At 51.3% G+C, this 22,820-nt stretch overlaps 2 protein-coding genes across 2 annotated transcripts in view; one reads left to right on the forward strand and one right to left on the reverse strand.

Annotated features, from left to right (window-relative positions):
• Positions 1-3: 3 nt before the first annotated feature.
• PADI2 (peptidyl arginine deiminase, type II) lies at positions 4-10,155 on the reverse strand (the record flags this gene model as incomplete). Its single annotated transcript, XM_010021079.1, has 16 exons — positions 10,064-10,155; positions 8,488-8,674; positions 8,346-8,415; positions 8,126-8,187; positions 7,927-8,044; positions 7,190-7,315; positions 6,271-6,449; positions 5,980-6,083; positions 5,783-5,894; positions 5,593-5,700; positions 3,265-3,416; positions 2,805-2,949; positions 1,633-1,726; positions 819-904; positions 519-647; positions 4-127 (listed from the first exon to the last, which is right to left on the reverse strand). Coding segments are annotated over exons 1-16 (1,888 nt in total), but the record flags the coding sequence as incomplete, so codon positions are not given.
• Positions 10,156-16,211: 6,056 nt separating this feature from the next.
• The window catches only part of PADI1 (peptidyl arginine deiminase, type I), a gene marked incomplete at its 3' end in the record, with an annotated part of 10,474 nt that continues 3,865 nt past the window's right edge, over positions 16,212-22,820 (forward strand). Inside the window, 9 exon segments of the mRNA XM_010021080.1 lie at positions 16,212-16,303; positions 18,374-18,548; positions 19,006-19,075; positions 20,380-20,441; positions 21,134-21,251; positions 21,339-21,464; positions 22,095-22,270; positions 22,356-22,459; positions 22,753-22,819. Of these exon segments, the coding sequence (XP_010019382.1) occupies positions 16,212-16,303; positions 18,374-18,548; positions 19,006-19,075; positions 20,380-20,441; positions 21,134-21,251; positions 21,339-21,464; positions 22,095-22,270; positions 22,356-22,459; positions 22,753-22,819 (990 nt within the window).

A 22,820-nucleotide genomic window follows, 5' to 3' on the forward strand; every position in this document is an offset into this window, starting at 1 on the left:
AGCGGCAGCGCAGCCCCAGCGGCTCCAGGAGGGAGCGGGCTTGTCGCTCCAGGCAGCATTCCCCCCCCATCACGGGGCCGAAGGGTTTGGGGATACCCAGGTCCTTGGCCAGGACGATCATGGTGACCTGTGGGGTGACACAAGAGGAGCCCCAGTAGCCTTGGGGCTGGTGGAGCTGAAGGAGAGATGCTCACTCCCCTCCTCCGTCAGCCTCACCCCAAAATGCGGCGTCGACGCCGCCCTCCCCCAGGACTCCAAATCCAGCGTTGTTTTTCCCCTTTTTTATCATCAAACTCACCCAATGCCTTGTGATTTCACCTCTTTGAAAGGCTTTTGCCTCAAAACTCCACAGTTTAACCCCACCACAAGCAAACTTGGGCTTATCTGAGCCTGGCTGGAGATGTTTTCTTTTTCCAGGCAGGTGTCAACATTGTGCTTTTCTGGCACAAATCTGGGATTCATCCTGACTGAAAAGGCTGGGATTTGGAGAGGACCCGAGGAGCAGGGACCCCCCTCACCATGTTGGGGAAGTACGGCACAGCTTTGCCCTGCTTGTCAAGCTTGAAGAGCGCCGGCAGGTCGATGATGTCCTCCTCCATCAGCCCCAGCTCCTGCCTGAGGACGTCCCTGTTCCAGTCGATGCAGCGCTGGAGAACAGGAGAACAGGAGGTTGAAGGGGGGGACACAGGTAGGCATGGTCCCCAAAGCATCTTACATAGGAGGAGAGCCAAAATTCAACACCTCCCTTAGGGGTTTGCACCCCCCTGGGGCAGTTATTGCAAGAAATAGCAGTTATTACCAGAAATAACAGTTCTCACCTGGACATACTGGTTCTGCTGCATCAGAATGTTGTTGGAAAGGACCTTGTTAATGGTGACTCGTTTTGTGTCTGTCCCTGAGTACCCTACAAATGCAAACACCCTTAAAATGAAGTGGTCGTAGCAGAATCCTGGCTTAAGACCGGGAACAGAGATGGCAAAAGTCCCCAAAATCCCTATTTCCTGAGCTTGGGGTCCCAAGTCTTAGTTTATTGGGAAAGAAAACCTTTGCCTGTTAGGAAGTGCATTGGAGAGTTCCTGTCATCCCACAGGAATCATTATCTGCTAACATTCTCCATTCAGCTCCATAAAGCCAGAGCTGCCACCTCCATAGAGGTGCTCCTTGTTTGGGGATGGCAGCGACCCAGAGGCACCCATGGAGGTTTGGAGACCTTCTCCCACCACCATTGCAGGTGGGTGATGTTCAAAACCACAGTTAAAGGGTGCTCAAACTGGTGGCCAAACCGTCATTGCTGCAGGGAAGGAAGGACAAGCGATGTGAGAGTGATTGTCCCGCTCCGTGCTGGCATTTACAGATGCTCCATCCCAGCAAGCAAGCATCCCCTCCATGCAGAGGGCTTTATCCCTCCCATCCCACTCGCTTTCCCAAAATAGGGCTTGAGGAGGCTGGGTACAATGGGCAGGCATCCCGCTTGGCAGCACTGAAGGACAATGGGGTGGGAAAGGTCCCCATGTGCCCTGGTACCCACAGTCCGTCAGGCGCTGCCACCCTCGGGCTGGCTGCTCTGCAGGGAGGCTCCGGCTCTCCCAGCTGCCATCAAAGCTCAGCCAAAGCCACCCGTTGTCCCCTTGCCTTTGAACATGGTGGCTTCACCCTGGCCTTCCTTCTGCTTCTCCCGAAAGAGCTTGTAGCACGCAGCAGGGCTGGCCATCAGCATCCGGAACCGCTGGGGTGGAGGATGAGACAGGAGGGAGAGCAGTCACTGAGACTGGCTTCACTCAGGAGACCTCAGGGCCTTATTTTTGCAAGGAACCTGAGCTCAAACTCTTGAAATCACGTGTCTCTGATGTTATTTAGTGTCTTTTTCAATGCATAGCGAGGGGATAGATCAGAATGAGGTTCAGTGATTTATGCTGTTGGCAAATATGGACCAGATCATACCCTGAAGGGTTAAACTGCTGCTAGGGCAGGGAGGAAAACTGCAGCCTGGCTACAGCTGGGTCTGATCCTGCCCACCCCAAGTGGGGTTTATAAACCCCCTGAGGGGGTTTGGTGGAGCTTTGGGTGGGCTGAGAGTGAGGAGCACTGCTGCTGTTTAGGTTGGGTTTTATTTCTTGTTTCTGGCATTGCAATGAAGGGGGGAGGATGGAGCAAGCGAATAGTCAGGCTCTGAGTTCCTCAGAAGAAGCCAAAAATCACTGTGAAGCTAATGCTATGGGAATGATCAGTATGTAGGGTCTGAGCCCCATGTGTGACCTGGTTTGTTTTGTGCTAATGGAAATGGTCTTCTCAGTGGAGCACTAGAGGCTGCTTGCTGCAGTCTTGATGGCATCTCTTATAAAGACTTAGCACAGCCTTGGGGTGGGTGAAAACCTCGCATGGAAGGTTTGGGGGGATGTGTATGTGTGTAAATACTCCTTTCCTAAACCATCCAGGTCAAGATGTGGTTTCCCCAGAGAGAAGTATCTTGTGTCAGAAGCATTAGAAACAGTGATAAAGAGCTGCTGAGAACACCTGAGAGGTGCTGAGCAGCTGAGAGCCCTGGCCAGCCCGTGTGAATCCTGAGCTTTAAGCTTCTTGGACTGCCTTTGCAGGTGCCTTTTTCTCCTCTCTGTGTTGATTATTACCTCAGCAAGTCCCTTTTTATGTTGAGAACCCTCATTTGTGGGGACGAGAGTGAATCCCCAAGAAAATACTGGCTGGGGTCTGTCAAAGAAATGCACTTTGGGGTTTTCCTTCGAGGTGTGCCAATGGGATTAGTATCTCAGAAGAGAAAATAAGAGTGGTGTGGGGTTTCAGGATACCTTTTTGTCAGAGGTGGGCACAAAAGTGATGAACTCATCGACGTGGCCCACAGCCAACCAGTCTGAGTAGAGCTCCACGGGAGCCTGCACTTGCTGGGCACAGAGGAAATCCCGCACTACCCTGGTCATTCTCCTCCCTGCGGATCTGGGGGCGGGGGGTATCCCCCCCCCGGGGGTTTGGGGGGGGGGGGGGGGAATATCCCCAAGAGAAAGGGATAAGGGGAATAAATATGAATGCATCCGTATGTATGTAACATAAATCACTGTCAAGGTGGAGGAGAGAAAGGAATGTGCAATATGATGGCAAAGATTGTGCACCGGTGTTGGGTGCACCCATCCCATAGAGAACCACATTTACAGCTCACCAGGGAATGGCTAATTCAGCCCATTAACATGATTTTGATGATGTTTAGGGGGTACCTGTGGTTCCTTTGCTCCCAAATGGTTTCCCATCTCTTACGTGGGGAAGCTGCTGCCAATGAGGATCCTCCCCAGAGGATATTCCTTCCCTGCCACGGTCACGGGTGGGCTGACCTCCAGGTTGCCGAAAGAGTCAAGGCTGGTGATGGCTTCAAAGAGGGGCTCTCTGCTCACGTAGCCAAAGTCAGGGCCCTGCAGGAAGAGAAATCACTGTGGGCTTCGCCCTGGGTCCCCCCTGCCTCCGTGTCTTTGGTTTTATCCTTCCTGCTGGGCTCAGGCCTGCTCCAGTGGGTACAAAACATCAAGAGAGAAGCCTGTCGGTGGATGGAGAGAGGTAAGAAAAGGACAGAGGCAAGGCAAAGGATAGAGGAAAGGTGAGAGGGTAACGGTCTTTGGATTGTCTGGGCTCAGTGATAAGTGGCAAATGCCAGGGGCAGAGCTGGGACAGGTCTCTGCTGTCCCAAAGCCAATGTTTAAGTGTCTGCATTAGGCTAATGAGGTGCTGGGGTAGCCCTGAAGCTGAGTTTCTGGGTGGCTCTTGTTGAGCTAGAGGAACTTCAGCCCCAGAGGGGAAATCCGCCCTAGGCATCAGGGCTGCACTTCACTTAAATCCTACTTAAGCCCTGGTTTTCAGGACTGAATATATCTGGGGTTTAAGGCGTTGTGCATGCAAGGGTAATGAACCCTTGTCGTGATGTGTCAGGCTGGAATGCCCAAGGGGCAGATTGCAATGCTAAAATCAGGGTGAAAATGACAGAGGTGGGACAAAAATCCTGCCTTGAACCTGTCCTTGATCTCTGGATCAAGTCAGTATGGGCTTGGAGCTCATGGCAGCCTTGGGATGAGGTCAGGTATCTGCTGGGCTTGTATTAATTCCCAATCACTTACAAGTGTTGGGTTTCTGTGGGGGTAAAGCAGATATGCAGGTCCCTCCAAATGAGCACGGAGACCTGAGGGTGGCCTAGAAGTTGCTTTTTGTTACTCAAGGGTGTTTGGAGAAGCTGGGATTGGGAGGGTGCAGCAGGATTGCTTTTCCCCAAGGCTTCCTGTGCATTTTCAGGGTGCATAGCTGAGGACTAAATCCTTTCCCTGGGTGCTGTGGGAGGGATTGAGCATGAAACACAAGCTCTGAGCTTATTTCAGTGTAATAAACCACGGAGCTGGTATGGTTTCAACTGTCAAGGCCCTGGTTCATCCCAGCTTTGTGGGTCACATCCAAGTCCTATCAGTTCCAGATTCATTTTGAGGGGCTAATTCCCTCTCGTCTCCTTTTCCGTGGCACGAGGTCCCAGGGGCTTTGGGCTTGGCTGGGGTGAGGGGAGGACCCGAGTCTGTCATGTTTGGCTAAATATTCCTAGCTGGAAAATGAGATGGGAAAGAGAAGAGTGGGGATTAGAGGAGCCTTCAGAGCAGCAATTGGAGTCTAATGTGTTAGCAGCTCCAGAGGCTGAAATTGCTTCTCTAAGTATGGAGCAAAGCAATTCCTAATGAGGATGGATAGGAATGCAGCAGTGTGCTATTCCCATCCTGCCTGATGGATCCGGGACTGTGTGTACTCATTTCAGATATGAGAAATGATGTATTTCAATGCTTTTGAAAGCTCTTCACCTTCCCCAAAGTGGTGTGTGCACAAAGTGAGCTGCCCTCTTCCCTTACTGCTGGGGTCTGGCTGGCTCTATGTGGCAGCAATCTGGGAATGCTCTGCCCTTTCTGCATGGTGGTATCTCAAAGGGATCATTGAATCCATCTCTTTTCCCTGCTTGTCTTTCCTGGGCTCTCCCCAGATGCTCACTGCTCTCCCAGGCAGCTTGCTTTGCACACTCTGCCCATGGCTGGCCCTTTGCCTTGGCAAAGCAGCCCCACAGGGGTGTTTTTGGCAGCTGGCTGCATCTTGTTCTCTTTCAAGGAAGTAAATTGATCCTACTCATGTTTTCCTTTCCTCTGCTGCTTGGGAGCTGCTGCATATTCACAGCCACAGAGAAGGAAAGGAAAAGCCAGCCCATTACTGGGATACTCAGGGTGAAGAAATCCACTCTTTTCCTGGAGCTTGGCAGGATCTTTCATTCCCAGAGGCATGAGATCCTCCTTTTCCCTCTCATCCAGCACCTTCTGGAGGAAAGGCTTTCCAGATGGGTTGTGGATTAGGCTCTGATCTTGGTTTGAGGGGGTTGAGGCTGTTGGCATCCTCCCAGCTGGAAGTGGATGGGGTGGCATCTCCATGCAGTTGCATGCAGAGGTGTTAAACTCTCATGTTTCAAACAAATCCACTGTAGGCCCTCCAAGGAGCCAAGTTCAAGTAGGGTTTTAGGAGTGGTGGAATAGGCTGAGCCTATTCCTCAGGGAATACAAGCAACTGCCCTGCTCTTACCAGTAGATCCTTGATGGGGAATCGCTCCAGCCCTCCATCTCGAGGGGAGTCCAGCACCACTGGGAAGCTTTTGTGGGGAGCATGAGTGTAGCCAAACTCAATCTCATCCTAAAGAAGCGGGGGAGGAAAACCTGCGTGGGGCACACCAGCAGGGAGGGAAAGCTTTGTCCCACCTCTGGTGCCCACCTACCTGCATCCAGCGGTCCCCACGGTTGATGTAGCCAAAGCAAACCTTCAGCTCGCAGCCAGCCTTGTTCACCAGGTTTTTTATCTCCTTGATGAAGAGGTAGTTGTCCTTCATGCTGGGAATGTGGATGGCAGAAAGGATGGGAATGAAGCTGCCTTTCCCCCTGCCCATCACCTCCCCACTTTCCCCTTGGCCTTTACCTGCAGACAAAGACATTCACCGGTGCCAGAGTGTTGGGGGTCATGATCCATGGTGCTACCCTGAACACGACTGTGTCTGTGAAGATTGGTGCATGAGGGATACCCTGGAGGAGGCAAGCAGAAATTGGGGGGCTTTCACACACTGTTTACCACTATTCCCCCAAAATACCCAATCCCTGAGGTCATTTTTGGGGTGAATTAATGGGGACCACTCTCCATTTGATCCCCATCCCTTTCTCCATGCCCCTGGTCCAGCCTCCCACCTTCACCCCTTCCCTGGAGCCCCCAGACCTCAGCCATCGTCTCCAGGAGGCTGACATGGATGGAGACCAGCCCAGGGAAGGTGTCGTCAGGGAAGCGAAGCCCCTCGACGAAGAAGTCGAGCTCAGCAGCCCCACCAGTGTACTGCACCGGGTGGAAGAGCTTCCTGCGGCCCAGCACCTGCACGTAGCGCTGCCCGAAGAAGGGGTCTGCAAGAGGAGAAAGGGGAAGGTGGCAACCTCCAATGTTTCTGTGGTGCTTTCAAGCCTATTTTGCTTCTGTGCAAGGAGGTACCACGATCCCTCTGTGCGGGAGCTTCTCTGCCTCTGTGTGTGGATACAACTTCATCTGGAAGAAGCACCTTAAAACCTTGAGGGGCTTTCAGTTTGGTAGTCAAGCAGCAGAAGGGTGAGGAAAAAGTGTCTCAGCCTTTCCTTGGATGGGGCAGTCAATGGGAAGATGTTTTCATGAGGTTTCTGGTGTTTCAGCCCCCTCTGACGATGCCACCAGCCCTCCTGCTGACGGACTACCTCTGCATGGAGGGAGAGGACCCATGTTTCTGGGCTGGATGAGGGGTTTTGGTCCCAGGGAATAAATCACTGTGCCCACAACAAGGAACAAGGAGGGGAAATGTGTTGTAGAGCATGTTGCCATCGTGATAAGGCATCTGGCTGTCAGGACACATCGCTTTTTTTCTGCTACTCCTGTGCTGGATGAGCTTGATAAGTGGCTTTATGGCCCTGGGCCTCTGCTTTTTCATCTCCAGTTTTCCATTTGATTGAGAAGAGACTATTCATCGTTGGAAAATACTGGAAAAGGGATGCAGAGGCCTTCAGAAATGCCATTTGAAGAGCACAGAGAGGACAAGGGCAAAGACGGAAAGCAAAAGAGCTTGCAAGGATCTCAAAAGCACCACAAGCAAGGAGGAAGGGACTGAGGAAGGACTTACTCTGCACATAAAAGACCCCAACTTTGTCAGCTTCGGAGACAGGAATATAGAGAATGATTTCATACCCCCGGGGCAGGCGCTGGGGCCCTTCAGTCCTGAGCACCATCCGAGACATGTCCAGCAAATCTGGGTGCGAAGAAGGAGAACCTGGCTGATGGGTGACTGCACCATGGAGCTCTGGCTGGTCTGCACCCTCCCTCCTGGGGTTTGCATCTCCTCTACCAAGCTCTGCCCTTGCTACCAGCCTTTGCAAGCTGGAACAACAAGCTGCTAACAAAGCCTGGGGCTTGTGCTTTGAAACAAATGCCCCTTTCCCTCTCCTCACAGCCCTGGCACAGCCAGTCCTTGGCCTCAAAAAGGTGATGGGCACCGGCTCCATGTGGTTGGAGTTTTCCAGGAACCTGGGTGTATTCTGCCAGCCTCATGCCTTGCCCCGAGCTCTTTTCACCCGTGTGAAGCATCCCTGGGCCAAGCTCTGCTGTCAGTGGCACCTCTGCTGTGTTTCTGGCTGTGTTTCGTGCCCCCGCTTGACCGCAATTAGTTTGCATGGCATTAAACAAGGAGAATTCTCATGTGGGAAGCTTACTCAGCAGCTTGGTGGAGAGCAGCTCATGGGCAGCTGGTTCCCAAGAAAATTTCACCTCCAAAAAGGTTCAAGAGGGGGAATAACGGAGCATTTTTTGCTTTATATGATATCGTCCTTATAGATATATGTATATATAACCTTTATATGTTACCTTCTTTGCTGAACACCCTTTCATCGTCGCGGTCCGATGCCACAGTGAAGGGGTTCTCCTTGTCACAGCTGACGAGCAGGATGGCCCCGTGGCCCTCAGGACCCCACATCCAGCTTCCCTGAAACACCCCACTGGGCCTTAGTGAGCTCAGGCTCTGCAAGCCCATGGACTTCCCATGCAGTGCAAGAGGCTGAATTACCTTGTTGGGGCTGTTCTTTTCCACTATGCCATCCCGATCCGCGTCGACATCCAGAGAAATCCCTGGATGGAGAGACCTCACCCTCATCCCAGGGTACCAGGTTGGGTGGGTGCATGAGCTCCCCAGATCCAGCAAATTTAGGTCCATCTCTGCCCCCACATCACAGCACCCTCCTCCAAGGGAGCGAAGATGGATTGCTACATGGAAGATTTGTACTCACCAATGCCAGTGAGGAAGACCCCAGCTTGGTTGATGGGCTGCCCTCCCTCTGCATAAAAGCTGACAGTTACCTGCAAACCCCCAAATCCCTGGTTGGGGAAGGAAGTTCTCCCTCTGTGAAGACCCAACACCCCACTTCTTACCTTGTTATCATTGACCTCAGTGCTGGCCCGGCTCATGCTGAACCTCAGCACTGTCCCCTTGTCCAGCGGCCACCGCATCCCACTGCCGGGGGCTGACCCGAGCTCCGCTGGGCTCTGGCATGTCACCTCCACTCTCACCCCCTCTGTGTGCTTCACGCTGAAGGCGACTGCCCCCGCCGGGGCCGCCCTGCCAAAAAAACTCTGGTTTTAGTGCTTTGCACCAAAATCACCTCGTTCTCCCTGCAATTAATTCCACTGCCCAGAACACAGCCAAGACTGGGCATGCTGGCGTCGCCACACTCCCCGCCGGCACCTTCCAGCCCCTTCTCCCTGCCTGGGAATGCTTCAAGTGTCTTTATTCTTTTGCTTTTTAGGACAGAACATGCTATTTTAACAAAATGAGGCTATTTTGTAGCCATGGGTGTAGATTACAATCTATAATAACCCCAGCCCAAAGCACTTGGAGCCACTGGAACTGCACTCGGGTTTGTACTTCAATGGAGAAGAAATCCATGTTTATTTTCCAGCTGAGGCAAACCCGGGATTTAACAGCTCATCCTAATGGCGTGACAACCCAACTGGGACTTCACCATGGGAAACTCTAATTGTGGGGGTGATTTTGGTCAACCCTGAAGCAGGAGTTGCACCACTCCCAGTCTGATGTGCCCTTGCTCAGCGCATCCCCTTCCCCTCTCCCAGCTCCTTTTCCCTAATGTCCCCATCTTTCCAGGGTTGTTATTTGCAGCTCATGAGGTGCAGGCTCGCTTTGATCCCAATACCCAAGAGCTCACACCATATCACTATTACAGCACCATTTATTGGGTTTCTGGGTGCCAACAGCCCCCCTCCAAACCTGCACTGGGAGGGGGGAGAGGAAATCTAAGTGCTCCTTTGCTTCTGCCTAAGTGTTTCTGAAGTTGTTAAATTACATTTAATTATGCATGGAAAAACTGGTTTGGTTTCCTTGTTTCTCGGTTTTGGGAATCCCACTGGGAGGAGATTTCAACTGGAGAGATGCCAGATGAGTTGTAACTGTGCTGCTTGGCTTGGATATTGAGGGTGAGCTTTGCAAAAGCAGCAAAGACCAGAATCAACCACGAAATGAGCTTTTAAACTGTTCCCTTTTTTTTGGGGGGAGGGGGGGAATATATCTTGAGGTACACGGTTTGGTTTGGGGGAGCAGAGTTGGTGGGGTGGGGATGCTGATTGTTCACTAACTACATCTTGTTTCCCTCCCCTCTCCCAGCTGCATCTCCTTTGCAGCCCATCCCGTGGCTCCTGCACCAGCAGCTTTCCAAGCACTGGGTCCGTTGACCACAAATGGATCAAACCCATCACTGTCAGGTAAGTACCACGTCATGCAAACCCTGGTGCTTGAAGCTTTCCTGGGTCTTGTCCAGCTTTGCGAAGCCCAGGGAGGATTTTGCCCAGAAAATGCATGAAGTCACAGCATTGGGGCTGTGGAGTTTGGGGAAGGAGGGAGGATTTGCAGAGGGATAAGTGGGGGGTGCAGGCAGGCAGGAAGGTGGGGTGCAGAGATGGAGGAGCACAAGGGGTGTTGGGGTGTCCCACTCACCCATAGACATCAGCTGAGATGCAGGTGCCCAGCACACACAGGGCCTCGATGCGGTTCCCGTGCTGCAGCCGGAGAGTGCGGTCCCCCGACATCTCCCTGTGCAGCCGCCCAGATACCCCGGCAATGGGCACACACACCCTTCCCCACCCGCTCTGGGTGGCACTGAGCCCCCCAGCAGCACCCAGCTGCTTCTCCTTCCCCCCTGGCAACGCCTCCCTCCTCCTCCTCCTCAAGTGACCCTGGAGCAAATCAAGCTGCTTTGGAAGCTTGCAGAGTTTGGGATGACAACTCTGCAGCCCCCACCGTGCTCTGAAGGGAGGGAGCAGTTGGATTGGACCCTCTAAAGCCCCATGAAAATGATCTCCAAGGGGAGGGAAGGGACGGAGGGGAGGGCAGCCAAGCCCAACCGGCTCCCAGCTTTATGCAAGGAGCTCCCCCAGCTGTCCCCGACTCCCCTCCAGCATCTCCCTGACCCCAAACAGGAACAAGCAGCTCAACACAGAGATGATTTTGCAGCACTTTGGCTGCTGTTTGCATCTGTGGGATATCCATCCTTTCTATGCTGTTCAGGGAAAAGCTCTGGCTGCTCCTGGGAAGAAAGAAATACAGTTTTTCCAGCCCTTAGGCTAGAGCAGGACTCTCCTTTTGATTTTTTTCCCTGCTTATTTTCAAAGGGAAGCTGGGCAGCAGTTGCTGAGGAGAGGAAATCAGAGGTGGTTTTCCACACGTCAGGAGCAATTGCTGCCCACACAGGCCTTTGCATTATTTATTAACATCAAGCTAAATATTCATTTTAAACCCCAAACTTCTGCCCCAGATTTGGAAAGCCACAAGCAATTAGTGAGGAGCAGAAACGTTCAGGTTGATGTTCCCTATTTATATCCCTTTTGGGCTTTTCTTTTAAGTGCTCTCTTCCCTCCGTGGCTGGGGTGTAGGAAAGAAACTCAAACCCAGTTTGCCATCTGAAGCAGATCCTGTTTTATTGGCTTTGGTTGGTTTTGGAGGGGTTGGCCATGACCTGAGCAAATGTGAGTGACTTTGTGTTGCTAAGCACAAAAAGAGACAGTTTTGCTGGTTTTCTGCATGTGAAAATGGGGATTTGGGCAATGGAGAGATTTTATTCAAGGCCATAGATGTTCTCCCTGAGGAACAGAAGAAGATATAAACCAGTTGTCTGTGCCTTTCATGGAGCATCATGGTCAGGGCAGCACCACTGCTGTGCCCCTGGTTTAGATACCCTGATCCAGCTGGAAAATATTCCTTCTTTTGAGAAGCATCTTGATTTATCTGTTTACTGCCTATTTAAACCACCAGTAGTAAGAAGCACTGGTGAAAGAGGAACCAGGAAGAGAAATCATTGAAACAGAGAAAGAACCAGATGAAACCAAACCCACCTCATGTTTGCACGAGCAGGCTCTGTTTCCAGCACTGCACGAGACCTATTTTCCCTCTTTTCACCCCAAAGCAGAACCAGCAGCTGGCATTGCAAGGGCTGGGGTGGCCTCACCTCCCTGAGCTCACCTGGGACCTGTGGGCTGGGGAAATCAAGGTGTAAACCCATCAGTTGGGAAGAAAATGAGCAAAAAGCAGTTTGTCTTTGACCATTTTCACTTCCTAATTCCTCTGGTTTAGTCTTTCAGTTGTCAGTGAGGAAAACACATCTTCTTTCCTTCAAAGACAACCCCAACCCCAAATCCCTCCCATCTTACAGAGAGACCCCAGGGTTACTGTGACTTTTAAAACCAGCAGGACATGGGGGGTTGTTTTATACACCTCTATATAAGTGTATTTATATCCCCATGGTCTGGCTGACGTGATGGTGTTGGCATGGGTAAAAGCACTTGCCAAGTAGAAGGAAACCTGGGGAGCAAGTGTTATCTGCTGGCAACATGGGACTAAAACCATGGTGGCTCTGGGAACTTTTGGGTGGTCCTGAGGTGTTTTGGGTGGCTCTGGCTTCCCAAAGGGAGCAGCCAGGCTAGAGCTCACCTGCACCTCCTTGGGAGCACACAGTGAAACGAAGAAGAGGGGAATGCCCTGTTCTGGGGCAAAACTGGAGGAGAGCTGCTGGACTAGGTGGGGAAGGGGCTGCCAGAGCCCATTTCCCCTCCACTGCACCAGTCCCTGTGTTTGAGGCATTGATGTGGAAGGAGGGTGATGTCTTTGCAAGCTTCCTGGGGTTTTTGGAAACCAGATTTGGTCTTTGCAAGCCATGTGGGGTCTTTCAAAGCTTCCTGGGGACTTTGCAAGCTTTTGGAGGTCTCTGTGGAGATGCTGCAGCTGTGCCAGCAGTGGGGAAGATAATAAATCCTTCTTGCAGAGGCTTCAGCAAAGCGCCCCCCCATTGCAATGTCTTCTGTGGGGAGGAAGGAGAGAGGTAGCTGAGGTATCCTCTCCATCTGGTGTTGGGGACAAGTGCAAGGACCTGCCTGTCCCCACTGCAGTGACAGCCTGGGTGGCTCCCCTGTGTGGCTTAGCAAACCTTGGTTTCTGCTGCAAGAATGGGATTTTCCAGGAGGCAGAAGTGCCTCAGCAATGCAGGTTCTGCCCTGTGCTATCAGGTAGGAGATCAGCCATGGTAGACCATCACAGGACATGTATAGAGAGCTATATTTATACACACACACACACACGTAGATGTCTGGAGGCCCGTGGTTTCGTGGCTGGAGTCAATCTCGTCAGGGGAGTTCTCCCTTTTCTTTTTAAACATCAGATCTGGCAGCTGAGGAGCTGCTCTGCAGAAACTGCCCTGTGCTCATGGATCCCTGCCTGCCCTCAGTTCAGCCCAACTCTGGAGCTTGCAAACCACCCCAGCGACCTGCTTCCTGAGGGTTTTCAACACCTCCCCCAAGCAGGACCAAGCTGCTGGGTTCAAGCAGGTTTGAAGCTCTGTGGGTGCTTGCTGAGAGGTTTTGGGGTCGTTTTGTGGCTCCCTTCTTGCAGGCACGTGCGTTATTGCAAAGAGTAGGAGGGAAATGTTCCCCCCCCGGAGTCCTTTCAAGCTGACCTTTCACGTTTAGGAGGTGCAAACAGGTGCCTGGCCCCACTGAGCCACGAGGCGCTGCCCGTTCCTGCCCATTCCTGCCTCTGTTGGCTTTGTTTTGGAGGCGAAACCAACCCACTGGTGAGGATGAAGGAGCTTGGGTGAAGCTGAGCCCATCCGTGGCTTTGTTGCTCTCTATGGAGGAGGCATCCAGCACGCCCCAGCGAGGCAGATATTTATAGGGCAGCACATTTAATGCAAAGCTGGGGGAGAACGTGGGCAGGGTGAGCACAGGGGGAAGGAGCGCTTTTATGGGGTGCTTTGCTCTTGCATTGCTAGCTATGAAGTCTCCTAGCAGGCAAACACCTTCATTTTGGGAAGAAGAAAGGATGAAGGGGGATTTTTCTTGCATTTAGCAGCTTTAAAAGCATTTTTTGCTGGTCCAAACTAATCTCCTGCCCTTCTTCCAAGTGGGATGGGGAATGCAGGTACTTGGGAGGGGACTGCATTGGATGCTCCTACTCTGCTGTTACAGCTACATGCCTAAAGCAAATAAACCCTCATGCAAACCCAAGTGGGACTTGATAACTGGTTTGATGCCTTGTCCTATTGCAAGTAATTAGGCTGACATGGCTCTTAAAAGTTCCTGCCTGCAATTACACATGCAAGATAATAAATAAGGTGTAATTATCAGCTTAGGGAGACTATCAAACTTTCCTTGACAGAGTGGTGGTGCAGGATGGGTGAGGAAGAAACAACCCAAATGAGGTCTAGCCTATTAGTGGGGCTCCTGAGGAGCACTGGGGCATCAAATATTGCTCCATTATGGTTAGAAACAGGCTGAAGTTGAGGACAAAAAGCTGAAATGAGCCCCCAAGCCCAAGGCTGACCAGCTCACTCAATCTGATGGAGAGGCAGGATCGCAGTCATCTTGTTAAGATCCAGGGATCTTAATAGCAACTTTCTCAGGACAAGGTGTTATTAGGAAGAAACACTCAGCTCTGAATGGGCCAGATGACTTAAAATCATCATTCTCCCTATGCACAGGCATGTTGGTGCTAATAGCAGGTGGAGGAGGAAGAAGAGGTGAGTGTAGGTACCACCCAGCGAAGATGAGATGCTTTGGGCTGGAGTGAGCATCCGCAGCGACCGTGGTGGCTCCAACTGTGCCGTGACTAAACTTGCCGAAATAAAACCCCAAGCCCAAAATGAAGATGAGGTTTCAGCACCGTGTCTCCATCCATTCTGGATGGGTGTGATCCCGGCTGGGTTTGGAGACACACATGCTCCCAAACCCTCTGCTGAAGCCCTCATGCTCGCTGAGAGCCCAAAACCACCATCCTCCACCTCCCTCCAGATTACAGACCATACCAGCCTGACCCCGTGGGGATTAAGGTGTGTTCCCTGTCCAGCACAGGGCTGAAACCAGCTGAGCAGGATACGATGCTAAAATCACAGCAGGCGGCAAGCTCAGCACCATGCCCAGTCCAAACCAGTGTGACCAGCAGCCACGAGTGGGAAATCCGACCTGCAGCTCCCTTTGGTAGAGATGCTGCCATGGCCAGATTCTTCCTCAGAGGATGCAGGAAGCTCCTCACCCACTCTCCTGGCTCTGCTTCACCCCAGAAGAGTTTTGGGGGTGAAGCAGAGGGATGTGTGAAGGCTCGTGCTCCCCCAGGAAGGCGCGAGAACCAACAGAATTCCCAACTCTATGAACATCAGCAGTTTGGCTTGTGCTGGGTTTCGGGAAACGGGGTTTGATCTTAATCTCGAGCAAGGAGAGGTCCTGGAGGGCCTGGAAATGCCACTTGTGTTCCCCACTGGAGCATCCTGGCAGGCTCCCAGTGTTATTAAGGCTGTTCTCGTGTACAAGACACGGTGCTGGGTTTGTTTTCCTGCTGCAATTAAAGGTGGAAGGAGCCCTTTAATGTAGACGGGAGATGTTTAAAGCAGGTGGTTTGATCTCACAGGGGGTGGCTGCTCCTCCGTCTGAGGACGTGCAGCTCGGTGCAGTGGTGGGGACTGGTCCTTCTCGCTCCACTCAGCTTCCTTTGACCTTTTCATCTTCAAGGGGTCCTGCTGCTCACAGAAATGGGATTCTCCTGGCTCCAGCCGTCTTGTGCCCATTGCATCACTGTCGTGACCATGTCACCTCATGTCCTCCTTGCTACGAGGATGAGCCATGCAGCCATGGGGCTGTCAGTGCGTTCTCCATCCCTGTGTTGCCTTTTCTCTCCATCATTGCTGCTGCCTGAGCTTAGTGAAGATCTCACTCCTGGCTTCAGCGAGGTTAATCCCATGTGCTTTCCTTCTTCACCGGCAGGAAAAGCCTCCTGGTATGGCCTGAAGAGAGATACCTATCTTCTTTTCCAGCCATAGGGATATTTCCCGTGGGAGCTTTGCTGCCTGCCCCAAAAACCCCAATACCCCTGAAACACGAGGTCCAAACAAAACACTGTGAACTTTTAATTTCCACTGAAAGCCTCTTGTTGTTGTGTTGTTGTTTGTTGTTTTCCCCTTCCCTGCCTGCCAAATAACCAGTTTTCCCTGCACTCGTTTCTGCCCGTCGCGCTCTCGGGAATTGTTATGATGGGAAGGACCGACCTGAACAAACATTTCCTTTTGTTAGGCTTTATTCAGGCATTGCCCTAATGGGGTAACTGAGGCCGTGAGTCACCTGCAGAGAGGCCAGATGGAAAATTTGGGTTGTTTTAAAGAAAATGTTTTATATTAATGATAGCATGTATTGTAATAACCCTAAACAACCATGTTGCGCTCCAGGAGGAGTGGAAATGTTTAATGCATTAAGCTTTGGAGTCCTTATATGGAGCTGTAAGGGAATAAAAAGGTGAGAATAAACCCCCATGCTGAGCATCCCAGGGCAGGGCTCGGTATCACCCACCCTGTCCTGCGCCTCTGCTCTGTGTCCCCTCCCCAAAGCTGCCTGTCCCCCTCCTCCAGGGGCTGCCTTATCACCTCCATCTCCTTGAGCGGGGCGGCAGCTTGCTGGGTGGTGGAGGTGGAGACATCAGGGTCCCCTGCCTAAACCCCGTCATTGAGGGAAGGAGGAGTTAAATTCCCCTGCCTTTTAATCCAGTCCTGCTGGTTTACCTACCAAGCCAGGCAGCAGCTTCCTTCACATGCGGCCGCAGTCCCCAGCACACCATGCCCCAACGTCACGTCATGCAGATGTCCACCAGCCACGCCACCTATGGCGTCTGCGTGTTGGGTACCGAGGTCTTCCTTGACATGCGCCGGTAAGGCTTGGGATGGGGGGATCCCTATGGTTTTCCGTAGGGTTGATGGGTTTGGGGAGAGCCAGTGGTGTTTTCCCTCTTTATTTGGAGGAGAAATGGGTGCTAGGGGGGAAAATCAGAGCTCATTTGGAGCCCACATCATGAGTTCATTCATGGATTTTGAGAGAGCCCAATGATGTTTTGCCTCTTTGTTTGGAAGGGGAAAATCAGAGCTTATTTGGAGCCCACATCACGAGTTCATCCATGGGTTTTGGGACAGCCCAATGAAGTTTTTCCACTTTGCTTGGAGGAGAAATGGGTGCTAGGGGGAAAACTGGCACTCATTTTCAGCCCTCATCACAAGTTAGTCCAAGGATGAACTCAAGCTCATTTGTCGCATGGTGGATATATCCCACTGGGTCTGGTTTAGGACATGATGTTCCATGGGAAGCTGCACCCAAAGGAGGGATGCTGGCTCTGGCAAAGAGGAGGTGTCAAAGCGTAGCCGATCCATGATGGTTGCAGGCTAAGCCCATGCACACCCTGGCTAAGTGAGGTCTATTTCTGGCTTTGAAAACATTAGGCAAGAGCAATTCAAGATGAGCAACTCGGACAGAGCTAAAACGGGGTAAGGAATAAAATGTGTGGCTCAGGCAGAAACAATCCAGCAGCAGCTTTGCACGGCTGAGTTCACCAAAAGAGCTTTTTCCAGCATGAAATCTGGGGGTTGCTTTATTGGCCAGACAGGAGGCTGTACTTACTCTGCTCTTACACTGTTATTATTTAATAAATCACATTTATAATGATAGAGACTACAGGACAAGCCAGTCAGCATCGCATCCGGGGCAATTACTGGGGTTGTGCATTGGAGCTGGGCCAGGATGTGCTGTCGTCCCCCCAAAGAGCTTTGCACTGAGCTTTAGCTGCCCTAAAATAGTGTTGTATTTCCCCTCTAATGGATGGGAATTTATAAAACCTATTATTTGCAATTTTTTCCCCTGGATTTGGACTCAAAGCAGGCTCAGACTCATTTCAACATGGAACCTGAACCCTAACATGGGCTGATGTGGCTCCTCGGCAGCAAATTTGAGCTTTGGCCCAAAAAAGCAGACAGTGGATGCTCCTTCAACTGAAAGAAATGGATCATTTTGTTCCTGGAGAGCAGTGGCCAGGGGCAACTCAGTGATGAATGGGTCAAGCTTTGACTGTAGTTTGGGCTGGTTTGGGGCACATCATGGAGCACAGTGGGAATGTGGTGGCAATGCTGAGGTGTGAAGGTTGTAAAATCAGGGCAAACAGACCCAAATTGGAGAAGTCTTGGTGTGCAACAGTGTGCAGGTGGATTTCTGGCGTTGCTTGATGTTTAATACAAGGGGCAACGAGCGAGCTGATACTTTAATCTCCCCGTACAAGCCGCTGCAGGCACCAGGGCTCCCATGCCACGAGGAGCACCAGGAATAAATCTCTTGTGTGGCTGGTTTTTTGTTCTCACTGTGAAAATTTATCACCCTGTGTCTTTTTGCACGGGCTGGCTCCTGATGGCAGACAGGTCGGAGCACTCGTGCTCCTGGGATGGAGGTGCTGGGCCTGTAATGAGCAGGTAGGCAGCACTTCAAAGGCAAGGGATGTCATGCAGGTGGGGTGCATGTTCTCCATGCTCGGGTTCAGGCTCCGCTCCAGTTTGAGCATCTCTCAGGTCAGGGTATAGTCCTGCAATAACTGTCTCCCTGCACAGTTGACATAAAGAATCGTCCTGGTTCTTTGTTGGGGTTTTGTCATGGGGTGTTGAAATTCTGGGGGTTTTCTTGCCGTTGTGGAGGGAGGTTGGATGCCCAAACTTCAGCAATTCACAATCTAGGGCTTAACCACGGCCAGACGTGCCAAAGCTTCAGTGGGAGCTCTGCTTGCTCAACGCCACCACAGAGATAATACATATAAAATCCAGACGACGCATTTCATCACCCAAAAATGGTTTGAGTCCTTTCCGTCCAGTTAGAGCTGGATTTTAATTCCAGGTTCAAGGATTTGGCTCCACAGAGGAGAACAGGAGGGACAACTTGGTCTCTAACCCCACGCTGCTCTCTGTTCCAGATCTACCCCCAAAAGTGCCACGTCATTTGAAGTCCATGCCACCTCTGCGGTTACGGTCCACATCATCCACAGCCCCATGACAAAACCTATGATTAACTCCAGGTGGCCCCTGGATCCCGATATAGAGGTTGTAGTGACCATTGATGTCATCAGCAGGACTGTCAATGACAATAAGGTTAGTTGCTTTTCATGTACCAAAGCTGAAAACTTAAGTCAGGCTTTCTAGGAGAGGAAGGAGGATTATGGGAAGGCTCAAGAATTTCCAAGTAGTGCTAACATCATGTTTATTTTCATGGGAAAACCCTAAAACTTAAACAGAATTGTGTAATTAGTGTGTACAAAAACTGAAACTAAGAAGGAGAAGGAGATCACATTTTGTGATTGCAAAAGCTGCTGTCAGAAACCCTGTGCCAGGCAGCAAAAAATAGTCCAACCTTGGCTTTTTCTGTGCCTGTTTTTGTGCTGAAGCAGGCAGAAATGGTTCAGCTGAACTATGATTAATGGAGAATGGCTTGGATGAACCCTCCAAGAGTTTGTTGTATAGCATTGGTTGGTCAACCCAACGAGTGGAAAGACCTACTCAGCATGACGGGACGTGGGACTTGGGTCATGATCTGGTGATGTCTTCACAGGTTAAGATTTCATACTATGGATGGGAAGACAATGAGCTTTCGGTGGCTTGGTTGTACCTCACCTGCGTAGGTAGGTATTACAGCAACACTTGTTCAAACCCAGCCACACTTTGGGATGCCAAGATCTCGTTGGGCTCCTGGGATGGGAGTTAAGTGGGGGGCGCGGGCTGCCCATCTGTGACGTGCTGGTTTGGGTGTTGACTGATGCTGACAAGCAAAAGGGAAATAATTAAAAAGCTATTATGCTGCCTTACATGGTGCAAAAGACACAGGCTGGGCTGTGTCCCCACCCAGTGCACACACCAAGCATCCTCCTCTGCTTGCCAACACCATTGCGTTAGCGGAAGAGGATCCAAAGGAGACCATCTCACCCAACTTTGGCTGGTGTCCTCCTGCTCGACCCCTCTTGCAGTTAGGGGAGAGGAATAGGCACCAAAGTGTAGTTGTCTGACCTATTTCAGAAGTTTAGGATGAAGATGAATCATTCCCTTGAAATGCCTATTTTCCTGTGCTGACTACAAAGGGAGTCTAGACAACCAGTCTGGATGTAGAGCCTTCCACTTGGATGGATTAATTACCCTAAACTTGGGATTTTCACATGGCAGTCAGACCTGTGTCCTGAAGTCATGCATATGCCTCCCAAAATTGCATCTGAAGATGGTTTCCCACGTCCCATGAATGATGGGCTCATCCAGAGCCACCGCTGTCTGCAGAGCTTCTGCCTGATAAATGCTCTATGCTTGCTTAGATGTTGAGCTTCATTTCCAGGTTCTCCATGCCCTCCTCTCTGCAGCAAGGAAAAGGACAATCTCAGTTTCCATGCCTGTGTTTTCCACATGCCATAGAGCCTTTTTGGAAGAGCTTCTGTATTAAGATAAGCTTAATACAGATTTAGGTAGGGTTTAGATGAGGTTGCTGCAGGTAAACCTCTGCTTTGTTGCAGCAGAGGCAGAGATTTGGGGCAAGAAGAGCTCTCTAAAGTCAAGTCCTTCTCAAACATTGCATCAAGCCTGATTTTGGTGTCCACTCACCCGTGCCAAAAACACTTTCATGTCTTCAGCATGTTTTGGGTTCATGAAAAACTCTACAGTCATTAAGAAATAGGTGAAAACACAAAATATGCCATGAAGTGGGTATGTCCCTGTTGGGGAACAAAGATGGGTGAAGACAGCTGGAGACCAAAGTGGGAAAGCCATGAAAAAGCCATCAGGTTGGCTTCTCTATCAGCAACTTGACTTTTCTATCAGCATTTTGAACACAGGTCTGATTTGGGGTGTGAAGGTGGGATTGGTGTTGCTAATGCCAAGGATGAACAGAAATGCCACCGAGAGCTCCTTCCCCTGCCAGTGGCTTCCTTCTCTCTCGATGTTTCAGATGTATCCCTGGATGTGGACTTGAGCCGGAGTGGCAGAGTGAAGAGCAAAGGGAAGAACAAGGTAATGAGAAGCTTTGCTGTGGGCAGCGTGTGGAGGGTCAGTGCTGGGTGTACCCATTTGCAGTCTCTTCTCTCCAGGAGGGAGATGGACTCGGGTGGTGTCACTGGTGTCTGAATTAGCGCAAATAACCTCACAAATTCTCAACCTAATAATTGAGGAGGGAAGGATTATTTTCTTACTCCATGCCATAATCTCCTACATTTCCAATGCAGCCCCAGGGAGCACGTAGGAGAGAGCAGTCTGCTTTTTTCCTTTTCTTCTTCTTCCTTTTTGAACTTGAAACATGCCAGTAAATGAGTCAGCTGCAACTTTAGCAGACTTTCCCCCTTTGGCAACAGATCTGCATCTGCCCCAGCACTTGCACCCGGGTAATTACCTGCAGCCCAATCAGCACCAAATTGTACATTAGATGAGATGCATTTCTAGAAACAGCACAGTGTCCACATGAGGCCTGGCAGGTACTTTCTGGCTTGTTAGAAGATAAGATCTGTTTGAAACAGTCTTTGCCGGCCCTGCTAGAAGCTGAGATTAGGAACTTTAGTGGCTCAAAAGCATCACTCCTGTCTCCCCACCAGCCTTGACTGCATGTTGTGGGTTGGCCTCCAAGCGTGGCTGTGGTGCTGGGGTTTTCCCATTCCTGATTGGGGTGGGGGAAATCTTGCTTCCATCCCTTTTGGGTGCTTCTCCTCCAGGCCAAGTGGACGTGGGGTCCGGATGGACAAGGTGCTGTGCTGCTGGTCAACTGTGACCGGGACAGCCCTGGCATGGTGGGGATGGACAGTGGTCAGGCGGCCATACGGACCACTGCAGGTAGGGTGTGATCTGCAGGGCTCACTGGGGTGTTTGCCCTTTGCAGCACCTCCATGTTCTCCCTCTCTTCATCCTTCCCCCCTGTAGACCTTCAGGACATGTCTGTCATGCTACTGAGGACTCAAGGTCCCAGCGCTATCTTTGCTGACTACCAGGTGGTTCTGCATGTCCCCGAGTCAGAGGCAGATAAAGTGAGAGTTTTCCATGCTATCCGTAAGTATTCCTTCCTTCCTTCCCAGATATCCCTGCAGATATCCTAGATATCCCAGACCCTGAGGTGGATGACCCTGGACAAAAAGTTCACTGTGGCTAAGGGCTGGGCACTTCCAACTGCTGGAAACACTCGTATGACCCCAAAGCTCCTCCGCAGTTGTAGAAGATGGGGTTATATGAGAAGAAGGGTTAGAAAAGGCTTTTCTCAATGAGCTTGCTGAGATTTTGACATTCCCACGGGGTGGATAACTCCTACGTGGCTCCCGGCATCTTTTTGGCTTGGGCAATGACCCAGCCACTAAAGCAGCCCATCTTGTCAGGCAGCGCCTTCTGGCTTTGAACATGCTGGCAGCTGGATCCCCAGCAGCTCACCGCCGAAAATCAGGTCAGGGAACCTGAGTATATCATTAGATGCTTAACTTGAGCCGTGCACTTTGAAAGGGTTGGACCTGAGGGTATAGAGTCCTCTTTGTACAAGGAAGATCAAGTGTGTTCCCCAGAAAAGGAGAGACACACCCGCTCCTCTGCAAACCATGCTGGCATCAGCCACTTCCTTGCTGGTGCATCCTTCCAGCCTGGTGGACAAGCTGGTCACCCCGTTTTGGGTTGGGTATTTCGGTGTTTCTCCAGGGACTGGCTCACACCCCCAGTACAAACCCGTGTTGGGGCCAGACAGGCTCTCCTACGTGCTGGACCACGTTGGCAGTGGAGAGAACACCTTCTACGTTGAAGGGTTGGCTTTCCCTGATGTGGGCTTCTCTGGGTTGGTTTCCTTCAGCGCCAGCTTGCTGGAGGTCCCCCATAAGGTACGTGAGGTTTGCCCCATCTCCTGCCAAGTCCCCCAGTGGTGGGGTTTTAACCATGACTCCTCACTGGTTTTGCCCCTCGCAGAATTCTCCAGGCACCCCGATTTTCACGGATACGGTGGTTTTCCGCGTGGCACCCTGGATAATGACGCCCAATACCCAGCAGCCTACGGAAGTTTTTGTCTGCAGGTAGGAGGGATGTCACCTCACTGCTCTCCTGCCTTGGAGGACTCTCCCAGGAGGAGTTAGCAGCTGTAGGATAAGCCAGGCTTTATGCATGTTGTACTGGAGGCAATATTTGGGTGGGGGCTGCTGCTCTCATTGCAACCCCAAGGAGAAAGGCTGGAGGATGCTCTCTGGGTCTAACCTCATGCAGGACTATTCCCAGCACATTTAGGAATGAGGAATGGGCTGCACGGTTGGAGTTTGGGGTGCTTCTCGTGATCCTTTATTGCAGCCTTTACTCTTTCCTCTTCCTCCAGCATCCAGCGGGGCTCAGACTCCAATGAAGTCTTCCTGGAAGGACTCAGGGTCCTGCTGCAGAAAGCCA

This window comes from Nestor notabilis, unplaced genomic scaffold (assembly GCF_000696875.1).
Source record: "Nestor notabilis isolate BGI_N333 unplaced genomic scaffold, ASM69687v1 scaffold23868, whole genome shotgun sequence".
NCBI lineage: Eukaryota > Metazoa > Chordata > Aves > Psittaciformes > Psittacidae > Nestor > Nestor notabilis.